Source organism: Cucumis melo, chromosome 2 (genome assembly GCF_025177605.1).
Source record: "Cucumis melo cultivar AY chromosome 2, USDA_Cmelo_AY_1.0, whole genome shotgun sequence".
In the NCBI taxonomy this organism is placed as follows: Eukaryota; Viridiplantae; Streptophyta; class Magnoliopsida; order Cucurbitales; family Cucurbitaceae; genus Cucumis; species Cucumis melo.
The window spans coordinates 2,078,665-2,093,128 of NC_066858.1; the positions used below are offsets into that span (position 1 = coordinate 2,078,665).

The 14,464-nt window shown below is 35.1% G+C and overlaps 1 protein-coding gene across 1 annotated transcript; it reads left to right on the plus strand.

The window, feature by feature from the left end:
- Positions 1-7,409: 7,409 nt before the first annotated feature.
- LOC103492528 (beta-galactosidase-like) lies at positions 7,410-13,464 on the plus strand. The gene is made up of 19 exons (XM_051081341.1): positions 7,410-8,221; positions 8,329-8,630; positions 8,716-8,811; positions 8,919-9,031; positions 9,132-9,198; positions 9,295-9,387; positions 9,520-9,663; positions 10,311-10,399; positions 10,530-10,635; positions 10,727-10,811; positions 10,901-11,019; positions 11,104-11,268; positions 11,483-11,655; positions 11,745-11,854; positions 11,949-12,058; positions 12,133-12,243; positions 12,365-12,472; positions 12,565-12,770; positions 13,034-13,464. The coding sequence occupies exons 2-19, from the start codon at positions 8,478-8,480 to the stop codon at positions 13,143-13,145; spliced, it is 2,160 nt and encodes a 719-aa protein (XP_050937298.1). The 5' UTR covers positions 7,410-8,221; positions 8,329-8,477; the 3' UTR covers positions 13,146-13,464.
- Positions 13,465-14,464: the final 1,000 nt, after the last annotated feature.

Below are 14,464 nucleotides of genomic sequence, written 5' to 3' on the forward strand. Positions count from 1 at the left end.
GATTACAGATAAGTTTCGGAGCGATTTTGACCATTTTAAGATCATTCCTAATTAAGCATAGCCTTGAAAGTTTTTGTGTGGCTATTACCATTGATTGATAAACATTTAAAAATCTGAGGTATCACATTCCCCGCGACTGGTTAAGTCTAAATGGCAACTTGTTGATAATTTTTGAAGAAATTTGTAAGAATCCTGGAGGGATTTCTTTTGTTAAGAGGACTGCATTCTGATAGTGATATCACAATGAAGCTTTGTGTTGAGGCTGCCCTATGTCACAATCGTAACCTTTCAAACACGATTGTGCGGCACTTGTTCTACTCGGTCAATAAGTCAGCCGCTCAATATTCAAAATTCGTGGACAAACTTGCGGTATGATGTAGCTTCCCTCCACGTTCTCGGAAAAATGTTTTTATAAAACGAGAGAGAGAAAGTAAATTGTTGAAAACATCATAAAAGTAAGCATCGAAGACTGTCAATTGCAAAGAAAATAGCTTAGCTTGCAAAGAGTGCGACAAGGCTTGGGCGGAGGTCGGACTACTCATTTTTCCCAACGCCCCAAACGGAGTCTCCTCCAATCACACCATGATTCTTATCTAGTTGCATGGTCGATATCATTTTAAATCCATTAGGTTGACCAATATCTGCTTGCACTACTGTGAAAAAAGATCCAGCAATCACTAGACATCTGGCTGAGAGCATTGATATGACTTGATGTTCAAGGAGGAACTCCATTCCCAGCACTACATCGAAGTTGTCCATCTTTACAACCACAAAGTCCACCGGGCCTTTCCATCCTCCTAACTTTATCGTCGTTTGTTTCACTAGTCTGATGATAGGTAAGACAATGGAATTCACGACCTTCATTCTTTCTGATTCCTTCTCCCAAAGGAGTCTTAGACGTCTGGCCTCTGCCTCTGTTATAAAGTTATGAGTTGCACCAGAATCAACCATAGTACTCTTAGTTTGTTTTTGGTTAATCTAGGTATCAACATACAATGAACCCCCTTTTGTTGGTACGTGTCTGTCCCCTGACTTTTTCTAAGTGGCCCCTATTCGAGTCTTTTGCCCCCATCTATCTGGCCCACTTCACTCTCAGCTTGATTCGACTTATCATATGAATCCGGATTAATGAGGCCTGAAACGCATGGAAGTCAACTTTATTTAGGCATTCTCTTGCCAGATGTGACCCCTCACATATGAAACAACTGAGGGGACGCTTGGGTGGGCTTCGATTATTTGACCTTCGCCATGTGTTCTCTGTGGTTGACTGGTAAGGTCTGCGGTCTTTACCAGAACATTTGTCTCCCCCGACAGCTTTGGGAGAACTCGGGCGACTATTCCTATTCCTTCCAGGTGAGGAACTTTGGTGACGTCTCACATCTTGAGAGTCACTGATCAGATCAAACAACCATTTGGCTGCTGCATACGCTAACGTGAGGTCTTGGACCCTTTGTTCATATAACTTGGTCTTGGCCCACGGTTTCAGCCCTTCGACAAAACAGAAAACTTTGTCTTTTTTTGACATATCGCGAATGTCTAACATGAAGCCCGCAAACTATTTCACGTACTCCCGAATACTACCGGTGGGTTTCTGCTCACGCAACTTTCATCGAGCCAAAATCTCAACATTTTCAAGGAAGAACTGTGAGCGGAGTTCTCTCTTCAAAGCATCCCAAGTATCTATCGTACAACGTCCCTCTTGCATGTCAACATACCAGGACCTCCACCATAGCTTGGCATTCTCAGACAGATGCATCGTTGCCAATGTAACTTTGGCTTCCTCGGTAATCGTGTTTGTGGCCTTGAAGTACTACTCGAGGTTAAAGATATAGTTTTTTAGGGCCTTTGCATCTCTTACTCTGTAGAAGGGCTTTGGTTCTGGGATCTTCACTCTACTAACCAGAATGGCTCCCCTAGCGAGAGCTTGGTTTGCCATTGCTCGCATTGTGAGGCTCAGTCTCGAATTCACATCTGCGATTTCATTTCTAACGACATCGAGGGTAGCTCGGAAATCCTCTAACATGCCGTTTATCATCACCAACAGTGTCTTTTGAGAGCTATCTAGCTCTTGGACACGCTCCTCAATATGGGCAACAGAGCCTGTCGAACTATTCCCACGTTCGTGGCTACCAGTTCTTCCAACAGTTCCTTCTAGAGTGTCGACTCTTGCCAACAACTCTTGTATCGGTAATCCTTTGACACGACCAGCTACCACATCGATCATGTCAATTTCTCAACAATCTCTTCGAGACGGGACTCCAAGAAGCGGATGGAGTCGGAAACTTTGACTAGGTAGAGCATCTGCTTCTCCAACTCTACTAGTCGGTCTCTCTGGGCCTTGCCCGATGGATTCACAGACGACATGTTTCGGTCTTATCGTTGATACCACTTGTCACAATCATAACCTTTCAAACACGATTGTGCGACACTTGTTCTACTTAGTCAACAAGTCAGCCATTCAATATTCGAAATCCGCGGACAAACTTGCAGTATGATGTAGTCTCCCTCCACGTTCTCGGGAAAATATTTTTATAAAACGAAAGAGAGAAAGTAGATTGTTGAAACCATCATAAAAGTAAGCATTGAAGACTATCAATTGCAAAAAAAATAACTTAGCTCGCAAAGAGTGCGACAAGGCTTGGGCGGGGGTCGGACTACTCAGGTACCCCCAATAGTATATATTGAAATTTTTGGCCTTGGCAAGCTTGCATATGAAAAAGCCGAAATGTCACATTGTGGCTCGGCGACACGAAAACGAAAGAAGTAACCTAGACTACTTTCAAGACATAAAGATAAAGAGATTTAGGGGCATTCGGGCATACAACCATAGGTAAATAATACCTTGGACAAGTATGCCCTTGACACCTTGCAACTAATGATGTAATCTATACTAAATTCACATATAGTGATGAAGTTTGTTAATATACATAGAAATATATGATATTCTTAGGTTCAAAACTTTGATCCCAAGATTCAAACTCATTCTTGGGTTCAAAGCCTTGATCTGTTTATTTGGAGGTCTAGGACTTTATGTAAATATATTTTTTATACGAGCATTGTTGTATCAAGAAATTAGGAGTTTGAATCTCCCAAACTCATCAAGTTGTTAAATTAAAAATGAATAAAAGTTAAATAACATTTTCTAGTCCATGTGTCCTTGAAGTATGTTCAATATTAGTGTGTTCTTTCAAATGTTGTAGTATTTGTAGTTCAATAATTTTATATTTAGTATTTTAAAGTTATTTTTTTATCGAAATTAGCTAAATAATAATAATAATAATATTTCGTGCACCGAATAAATTATGTGAACATTTTTTCACAACTTTAATGAAAACTTTAGTAAACAATAAAATGCTTTTGAAAAATTAAGCAATAAACAAGCAAAAAAGACGTATTTAGTGAATCAAAACTCAAACATTAGTGGTATAAATTATAATATATTGAAACTTATATACTAAACTAAAACCGAATTAGAAACTTGACTAAAAATATAATATTTTGAAGCCTATAAGACTAAATTATAAAAATAGGTACCTTCAAATATAATAAAAAATTCACAAAATATTTACACAAACGATAAAATATAACATAAGTCGAAAAATAATTTACACACAATTTTTCTTTTATATGTAAATATTTGGTCAATTTTTCCATTTTTGATAATTTACCTAAAAGCAACATCCAAAAAGCTAATTATCAAAAGAAAATATACTTTGCTGAAAATATTTCAAACAACACAAACTGCTGTAAATTTTTACAAAATATAAAAAAATTTCATAATTTATATATACGGGTAAATATTTTGGTTTATTTTGCTACAATTGAAAAAGTTGAAAAAAAAAAGATATTTTAAATTATAGCAAAATGAATTAAAAAATCCAAAATATATCAAATTTTTAGGTTCTATATATAATATAGGCAAAGATGGAAGTCGATGTCTATTCTTAATATAATCTAAAATTTTGGTATGTTTAGGAAATATTTTGTATAGTCTTACTGTTTATGATAATTTTCCTGAATTAAGCTCACATTGGATTTATTATACATTTTTGTGTCAATTGATTAAATCGAAGTTTGAACTTGAAGAGTTCAATTAATATTAACCAAAGAGTTCATTGGAGGCCTAATTTTCAAATTTAGAAAAAGAGTAAGTCAAAAGTAAAAAACCAACAACTTCATAGTCGAAATCGGTACATGTCATTGTCATTCACATTTCAGCTCAGCTTTAGTCTCCAAGCCTTCTCCCAAGCTCGATTCCATTCTTCAAATCTAGTGAAAGGCTTTGGAACTAATCTCTTTGCTCCTAACTGTATTTGATGGTGAGTTGAAATTGAATTGCTTTGCCAACGTGTTTCTTTTGATTTCAATTATTTTCCCATTTTGCATTTTGTAACTTCGTTGATCATGGCTTCTGCAGGCACCTAAACCTGTTACTGGTCACCTTCTCAAATCTTCCTTCCCAACTGGGGTTTCAATGATCGCCTCCACGGCCTCATCATTTTCGCTTCCTGTTTTATGTAAGTTCGATCGGAATTGTCTCTTTGTAGCTTAATGAAATATGGGTTGTGTTAGTTTTTAGTGTCAAATGATGGATTTGCCTTCCTTTTCGTTCTATTCAAGTTGATCGATCAGAGTCTGTTTGCTTTCACTGTTTACTTTCCGACGTTTGTTGCTGGCTTAATTCTCTTTGATTACTGTGAAACCAATTAGAAGACAATCCATTGTTTGGTTTGGGAAGAGATTATATGCAACTTTATCAATTAACGATCAAATATCATCCTCATTTTCGTTTTTTTTCACACGTTTTATGTTACTCTTACTACATTGAGAAGTGTTTGAAGAGATGTTGGAGTGCGATCAAAGTACCATGTTGACTAGAACAAGGATGATATATGGTATGTAAGTGAAGAGAATTATTTCCAATGGCATGAGGTCATTTGGGTGAAACAAAAAACAAGTCAAGAGTTATGCCCAAAATGGGTAATATCGTACCTTGTAGAGATATATTGGAAAGATTGCCAAAATGTAATTAAAATTATTAGGGCATGAAGATTATGGAATCTATATTTAATGGTTATTAAGAGGCATGATCAAATAATCTTTCCACCATACTACTATTCATGATGACAATTAAAAGCCACGAGAAACTGTATACGAATGCATTGCATAACCACAAGCTTTTTCTCTATGAGGCTCTATGTTTTTAATGGAACTTAGGGTGGAACTAGTTTTCAAAATTCTAATCTGTGTTCTACCTTCCAACAAGAGAGGATTAACTTGACCATCAGTAAAGAAGAGTCCTCTGTACGCTTGTTCAATAGAAGTCCTCCAGTTATATGAACCTTCCACCTTTAATAGTGAACAAGGGGTTTAGTCAAAAACTCTAGGAAGGTTGATTCTTGGGCAGACCCTTTGTTCAATATTGAGGATATTTTCTTTCACTTGTTACTAGGTCTAAAAGTATTGAAGTTGCTCTGTGTCCTGAATTTCTTTTCTCGCAATATTTTTTTAAAATTTTATTTGAAAAGAAAAAATGAAGACATTTGTTCTAGTTGGTGGACCTCTTGCGATTAAAAGGGTTTGAGTTTTCTTACATTTCTGAATCTCTTATGCTTGACGTGGACGGTGATTAGAAAATTGAGTGAACAATCATTTCTTCTTTGACTGAAGGAAAGTGATAAGTAATATGATAAAACAATGTTCTTTCAAGTTGTAGATTTAAAAGGTAGCTTGAAGATCTTAAGTTTCTACTTTTTGTCATTCTTGACTTGGTGGTTCTTATAGTATGCTAGAACGAACTTAATTGCAATAATGAAAATACAAATGTTTCCAATGTAAGCTATGGTTATAAACTGTCTCTGTTTAGATGATGATTAGTGTCATGAAAAATTATTGATAAATTCAGTTTGAAGTTTGATAAATTAGTGTCATGGTTATAATCTGCCTCTGTACGCTTGTTCAATAGAAGTCCTCCAGTTATATGAACCTTCCACCTTTAACAGTGAACAAGGGGTTTAGTCAAAAACTCTAGGAAGGTTGATTCTTGGGCAGGCCCTTTGTTCAATGTTGAGGATATTTTCTTTCACTTGTTACTAGGTCTAGAAGTATTGAAGTTGCTCTGTGTCCTGAATTTCTTTTCTTGCAATATTTTTTTAAAATTTTATTTGAAAAGAAAAATAAAGACATTTGTTCTAGTTTTCTTCAAACATTTTTTTACCGAGTTCCATCTTGTTCAACTTTTTTCATCCTATTGTATTGAAATGCTTGGGAAAATGCATAATGGAACAGAGTCATTGATAATCGTGGTGTCAAAGTTTTTCTATCTCCTTTTGTTGTAAATGAGACCATTTGACTATGTTATGCATGAGCTTCCACCATTGTAGTTGGTGGACCTCTTGCGATTAAAAGGGTTTGAGTTATCCTACATTTCTGAATCTCCTATGCTTGACGTGGACTGTGATTGGAAAATTGAGTGAACAATCATTTCTTCTTTGACTGAAGGAAAGTGATAAGTAATATGGACAACAATGTTCTTTCTAGTTGTAGATTTAAAAGGTAGCTTGAAGATCTTAAGTTTCTACTTTTTGTCATTCTTGACTTGGTGGTTCTTACAGTATGCTAGAACGAACTTAATTGCAATAATGAAAATACAGATGTTTCCAATGTAAGCTATGGTTATAATCTGTCTCTGTTTAGATGATGATTAGTGTCATGAAAAATTATTGATAAATTCAGTTTGAAGTTTGATTAGATCAAATTTTAATGCAATCATATAATAGAACGACGTCTCATTATTTTATGTTATGGCTGTTGCCGGATGTCATGTTAGCGTCATTTCAGTAGATAAAATCCAACTTTCATCCCCTCATGGAAAGGGTCATGCTAACCACATTGAATATCATTTGCAGCTATGAAGATACATCTTCTAGACAAATCCGTAGTTTGGCCAAGGAACTTACTGGAGGAGCAGCTGCCTTTGTCTTCTTGGTATGGATCTTTCTGTAGATTTCTCGTATGATATCAGATTTTCTTGCTGGTGAAATGTTCTTGTTTGCCTATTGTCTTCTGTGCAATGAATGTTAAAATAGATATGAATTAATTTGATGCCATAACTAATTAATTAATGGGCAAATTTGACAGGATAGTGTTGAGTATTGAAATAACTGAATATAGTTCATGTTGTTAAGTTTTAACTCTTGTTGGATGTAAAGGCTTCTTGATTTAGTATCATCAAGTATGTGTCATTATTGCAAAATTGTTCTCTCCCTAACCATGTAATTGTATTGCTTAAGCAAACAATTTATTTTTCTCTTATATTACCTTTATTACTTGAAATTCACATTATGAAGTATTGATGTGCTTCTCAAAATTTCCACATCATCCATTTTCTTGTTTAATAATGATTTTGTGATTACCTTTTGGTTTCTAAAATTTTGCTCGTCTATTTCTTTTGAGGATGAAGTTTTAAAAATTTTAGGGAAAAGGTAGATTAGTTACTACATGAGAAAGGTTATCAGTAAATACGCTTAGTTTTTTAAAATTAGTTACAAAGTTTTATGCTTTGCAAGCTTAACTGCCCTACGTATATGATTGTTGGACTTACATAATTGGTAAAGCTATGCAATTACTTTCTTTAGGAGGGGGCAACCTCTGCCCCAACCTTAGGATGTCGCCTTATCCTTTTTGTGAAAAAAATATAGTTACAAAATTGCTGTAAGAAATATTGCAAGACAAATATAGCACTCTTAAAATTATCTCCTTGACATCCTTATCATATCTATTTATACAAAAATATCATAAAAAATAGAACAAAATTTAAAAATAGCTCAGTCAAACCCAAAACAAGCTTGTACATTGGCATATAACAAAAAGAAGTTGAAAAAAGAAAGCAAAGAAGAGCAATGCTAGACTGAACCAAAATTATCTTTCTAATATATTAAAGAACACAATTTGACTCTATATATATTACTAATATTTTTAGACTTTGAACAAAAACTTGATTATTTATATGCATCATACTAAAATTGTAAGTCCAGGGGGATATTCCTTAAATGTGCATGTTGTTTAGAATTCAGGGCTTAGTTATCTAATCCGAATATTAGATCCAGTTGTACAAATCCTGAAAAAGTTCCAAAAGGTTTGGCTTGAAAATAGGATAGAGGCAGAGACAGGGGCAGTTTTCTTAAAGAAGACAATGACATAGTCCTTTTCTTCTTTCTCTGTAAGTTAAATGCTTATAAAGCACCTTGCTCTTGCAGCGAAACTCACCATTCCTTCAATGTTCTTGCATTTTCCTCTCACATTCTCTATCTTCCCTTTTTAAACAAGAGCAAGAGAGGAATAGAAAGAAGAAGAAGAAATCCATGCTCTCGCTTCTGTTGCCTCTCTCTGAAAACATATATTATCTCTGAACGAGAGCGAGACAGAAAACAAGTTGCTGTTGAGCACCAGAGGGGCTGGCTTGCAAAAACTTTGGAATGCCGAAGGTTGTGCTGCTGTTTTTGAGTCTGCTTACATGGGTTTGTTCTACAATAGGCTCTGTGACTTATGACCATAAAGCCATCATCATTAATGGTCAGAGAAGAATTTTGATTTCTGGCTCTATTCATTATCCAAGAAGCACACCCCAGGTTTAGATACATCCATGGTGAATCGATGGTACTTTATATTCATCTCTTTCTAAAACTTTTGCTTGGGCTTTTGTGGTGGTTGTAGATGTGGCCGGACCTCATACAGAAGGCTAAAAATGGAGGGTTGGATATTATAGAGACGTATGTATTCTGGAATGGCCATGAACCTTCTCCTGGCAAGGTAGCATGGGAAAACTTTTTTGTTTTTCCTTTCTGAGATTTTTTTATTTTTGCTTTCTGAGATTTTTTGTTTTAATATTTTTGATATTTTGATGTGCAAATACGCAGTATTACTTCGAGGAAAGATACGATTTGGTGAGGTTTATAAAGCTGGTGCACCAAGCTGGCTTATATGTTCATCTTCGGATCGGTCCATATGTCTGTGCGGAATGGAACTATGGGTAAAATAAATTGATATTACCAGAATCTTATCTTATATATAAATTATGTTCATGTGGCCCTTTTCTGATTTCCCCCTTATTTTTAATTTCAATAATTCAGTGGATTTCCTGTTTGGCTAAAGTTTGTTCCTGGCATCGCCTTTAGGACAGACAATAAACCTTTCAAGGTTAGAAAATGCTGAAATGTCCGTGGACTCCCTCGAAGCAAATAATTTTATGGTCTATTTTCTCTTAGAAAACTAATATAAGTTTCTTGAATAAAGGCGGCTATGCAAAAATTCGTTTATAAGATTGTCGATCTGATGAAGTGGGAGAAGTTATATCACACTCAGGGAGGACCCATTATTTTGTCTCAGGTAACTTCCAAACATATGAACAAAAATCTTGGCTCACATTCAGAACTGGGTTTCCTGCGAAAATATCGTTGAATAAAAACTCAATAACTGTGATACATTTTACATTATTTGTCTCAATGTTTTGTGCGACAGATTGAGAATGAATATGGACCGGTGGAATGGGAGATAGGTGCCCCAGGTAAATCTTATACCAAATGGGCTGCTCAAATGGCACTAGGTCTTAAAACTGGAGTCCCATGGGTGATGTGCAAGCAAGAGGATGCTCCTGACCCTTTGGTATGCCATTATAATCCCTTTCTGTTGTGGATTTATTTTCCTTTTGCAGATGTCTCTTCGCTGAGGAACATGTATTAGGGTTGTTTTCAGACTCATTCAAACTGTGGGATGGAATGAAAGAGACTAGAAAATGAATTTATAATGTTCTCTTTTGAGTTTCCGAGTTTGTTTGTCTTTTGTTTCCTTGAAATGTGAACCCCATTCTTTGTGGGATTTCTATGTTAACGATTTCACCTTCTTTGCTTTGCCTGTCTCAATTGGTGGACTTTCCTTTTATACACTTGGGCCCATACATGTCCTTTTTTTTTTTATGTGTTTCTCTTGCTTATTTCAATCACTATGTGAATTTGTCATTTTCTGTATTTCTCAATGTCTTAAATCCTCTTAAGGTGAAAATGAATCACAAGCTTCCTTTTTCCCCTATTTCTTTTCTTTTTGGGATTTCTTTGAAGTTTTGACTTTGTTTCTCGATCAATTAAAATCCCATGGATTCTTCGGCATAAATGCTTGTCTTCTTTTTCAACTGTAATTTTTATTTTAATGAACTAAACCGGTAGTATCGTGGATCTTGTAGGTAAAGCTTTTTTTTGTCATTTTCTATATTCTCCTCTCTTAAAACTCTTATCTTCATGGTGGTTGTCTCTCAGATTGACACCTGCAATGGGTTTTACTGCGAAAATTTTAAACCAAACAAGATTTATAAACCCAAAATATGGACAGAAAACTGGAGTGGTTGGTAAGTGACTCATCCTCTTTATTGGCTAAAGTGCGACAAGAAAGAAATTGACTTTTGAGGGATTAGATCACTTGCATGTCACCAGAGGTCCTTTAGAATTGACATTCTTCTCGTTTGTGTAATATTCAAGGTACACTGCATTTGGTGGTCCAACTCCTTACAGGCCACCTGAAGATGTGGCCTTTTCAGTCGCAAGATTCATACAGAATGGTGGTTCTCTCGTCAATTATTATATGGTAATGAACTATTGAGTGTTCAGTAAAGGTTGACTGATCAATGGAAATTATATCACATCCGTAAGTCTCTTAAAATTTTCTCACATGGCAGTACCATGGAGGAACTAACTTCGGTCGAACCTCTGGTCTTTTCATTGCCACTAGCTACGACTTTGATGCTCCAATAGATGAATATGGTATGCTTTAGAAATACTTAAATAGTAGCTTCTAAAGATAGGTTATTATATGGTTCTATTACTCTGATAATCCTTTGTGGATTTGACAGGCCTATTAAGGGAACCGAAATGGGGACATCTAAGAGATTTGCACAAAGCCATCAAGTCGTGCGAACCTGCTTTAGTATCAGCAGATCCTACCAGTACATGGCTTGGGAAAAATCAAGAGGTAGCTGTTGAAAGAATATCTACGAACAATTGTATTTTTCTTTGAAAGACTGTCTAATTTGATTTTTTTCAATGATTATCGAAGGCTCGTGTCTTCAAGTCACGTTCAGGGGCATGTGCTGCTTTCCTAGCAAATTATGATACATCAGCTTCTGTAAGGGTCAACTTTTGGAATCACCCATACGATCTACCACCATGGTCCATCAGCATCCTTCCTGATTGCAAAACTGTAACTTTCAACACTGCAAGGGTAAAACGAGATCCAAAATTATTTATTCCAAATCTTCTTATGCTTATATGGTTGTTGAGACTTACGTATTGCCTCTGAAAAAGATTGTTAAAGAGACAAAATGATAAAACATAGGCTTATGGAACCTTTGAAACTCTTAATAAGCCAAAGTGGCGTTATTTGGATATCTTTTCTATTTTGAAAAGATGAAGTTTGATGCAAGGGATCTTTACAGATTGGGGTTAAAAGTTACCAGGCAAAAATGACGCCAATTAGTTCGTTTTGGTGGCTTTCGTACAAAGAAGAACCTGCCTCTGGTTATGCTAGTGATACAACAACCAAGGATGGGTTAGTGGAGCAAGTAAGCGTCACCTGGGACACAACAGATTATTTGTGGTATATGACAGAGTAAGAACCTCATACCTGATGAATCTTCACCATCTCTTGAGCATAAAATGTTGTTATATCTTACTCTGTCCCATGTTTATCTTTCTTAGTATAAGGATCGATTCGACTGAAGGCTTTCTAAAGACCGGACGATGGCCACTTCTCACCGTCGATTCGGCAGGCCATGTTTTGCATGTTTTCATAAATGGCCAACTATCTGGTACATTTTAAACACACACATTTTTAACTTAAAGAACCTCCGAGCGTTAGCTAAACTATTCTAAGATCGTAGCAATATTATTTTCCGAATGTAGGATCTGTATATGGAAGTTTGGAGGATCCTAGAATAACTTTCAGTAAATATGTTAATCTAAAGGAAGGAGTTAACAAGCTTTCCATGCTGAGTGTTACTGTTGGTCTTCCGGTTAGTTCCTTCGTTTCTATAGTTCTTATTATTGATTATGTAACCAACTTACCTTTCCATTTGTTTTATGTCAGAATGTTGGCCTGCATTTTGATACTTGGAATGCTGGTGTTTTAGGCCCTGTCACATTGAAGGGTCTGAACGAGGGCACTCGAGACATGTCTAAATATAAATGGTCTTACAAGGTACATTACCAAATCGACTTACCCTTAGCTTTCACTTTCTGTTTGTTTTTTCTATATTTTGGAAAAACAATAGTAATGCTTTTAGAAGCTTCAGAATCTCAATTAGAATGTTCTTGAGCAGGTTGGTTTGAAGGGAGAAATCTTGAATCTTTATTCTGTTAAAGGAAGTAATTCTGTGCAATGGACGAAAGGCTCATTGGTTCAAAAGCAACCTCTCACATGGTACAAGGTGAGAAAACTCCATCTTTAATTTCAAACTAACATTCTTTAATTTCTACATCTTTTTCTATGGTGAAAAAACTCCACCTTTCGAATCTACAGACCACTTTCAATACTCCGACTGGCAACGAACCATTGGCTTTAGACATGAGCAGCATGAGTAAAGGTCAAATATGGGTTAACGGTCGGAGCATTGGCCGCTATTTTCCTGGATATATTGCAAATGGCAAGTGTAACAAATGCAGTTATACTGGATTCTTTACTGAGAAGAAATGTTTGTGGAACTGTGGTGGACCCTCTCAGAAATGGTAAAATTAATTACCATTGCACACTGATTTAATACATGTTCGGCAAAATCACTCTAAAACATGTCTTTAATCATTCAAAATCAATCGAAGGTTTACGTTTAGACTTTTACATACAATTATCATTTTGTCAAAATTGATTTTGAAGGATTACATATAAGTTTCGGAGCGATTTTGACCATTTTAAGATCATTCCTAATTAAGCATGGCCTCGAAAGTTTTTGTCTGGCTATCACCATTGATTAATAAACATTTCAAAATCTCAGGTATCACATTCCCCGCGACTGGTTAAGTCCAAATGGCAACTTGTTGATAATTTTTGAAGAAATTGGTGGGAATCCCGGAGGGATTTCTTTGGTTAAGAGGACTGCATTCTGATGGTGATATCACAATGAAGCTTTTTGTCGAGGCTGCCCTGCAACTAATGATGGAGTTTATGCTAAATTCACACACAGTGATGAAGTTTGTTAATATACATAGAAATATATGATATTCTTAGGTTCAAAACTTTGATCCCAAGATTCAAACTCATTCTTGGGTTCAAAGCTTTGATCTGTTTATTTGGAGGTCTAGGACTTTATGTAAATATATTTTTTATACGAGCATTGTTGTATCGAGAAATTAGGAGTTTGAATCTCCCAAACTCCACGAGTTGTTAAACTAAAAATGAATAAAAGTTAAATAACATTTTCTAGTCCATGTGTCCTTGAAGTATGTTCGATTGTAGTATCTGTGGTTCAATAATTTTATATTTAGTATTTTAAAGTTATTTTTTTTTATCGAAATTAGCTTATTTTTGGGTTCAAAGCGTTGATCTGTTTATTTGGAGGTTTAGGACTTTATGTAAATATATTTTTTATACGAGCATTGTTGTATCAAGAAATTAAGAGTTTGAATCTCCTAAACTCCACAAGTTGTTGAACCAAAGAAGAATAAAAGTCAAATAACATTTTTTAGTCCATGTGTCGTTGAAGTACGCTGGATTTTAGAGTTTACTTTCAAATGTTCATTTGTAGTATTTGTGGTTCAATAAATTTAAATCTAGTATTTTAAAGTTATTTATTTTTATCGAAATTAGGTAAATAAAAAACATAATATTTTATGTACCGTAAATATGTTTTCAAAACTTTAATGAAAATGTTAATAAACAATAAAATGCTTTTGAAAAATTAAGCAATAAACAAGCAAAAATAACTTATTGGAAGTATATGAACGAAAATGGAAAATGTGAATGAGTATTTGACTAAATTTGGACAAAGATCAAAGTGATACTTTAATCTATAAAATTTTTTTTGCAATCCACCATACTTGTGGTACAAATTTAGATATTTTTTAAATAATTGAGACTAAATAGACATAAATTCAAAAATTTACTATAGTTTACTTGAGAGTGATATAGTATGGTCTGCTTAACTCCCTTCTTCCTCTTGGTCTTTGCTCCCTTGACCCGTCCACCCGTTTCTTAGATTTTTCTAATCCTCATGTGGCCGATCATTTTTTGGTTCTACTCTTATTAGTTTGTTCTTTTGAATTTAAAATTTTGAAATTATTGGTCGAAAATAACATATAACACAATTAAATAGTTGAGACGTGTTTGCATGAATATAACATTTCACATGTACCTACTCTTTCTGTTTAGCTTAATTTAACATTTGTTTTTTTTAAAGAATAGGGACTTAATTTAGCATTTAATCAAA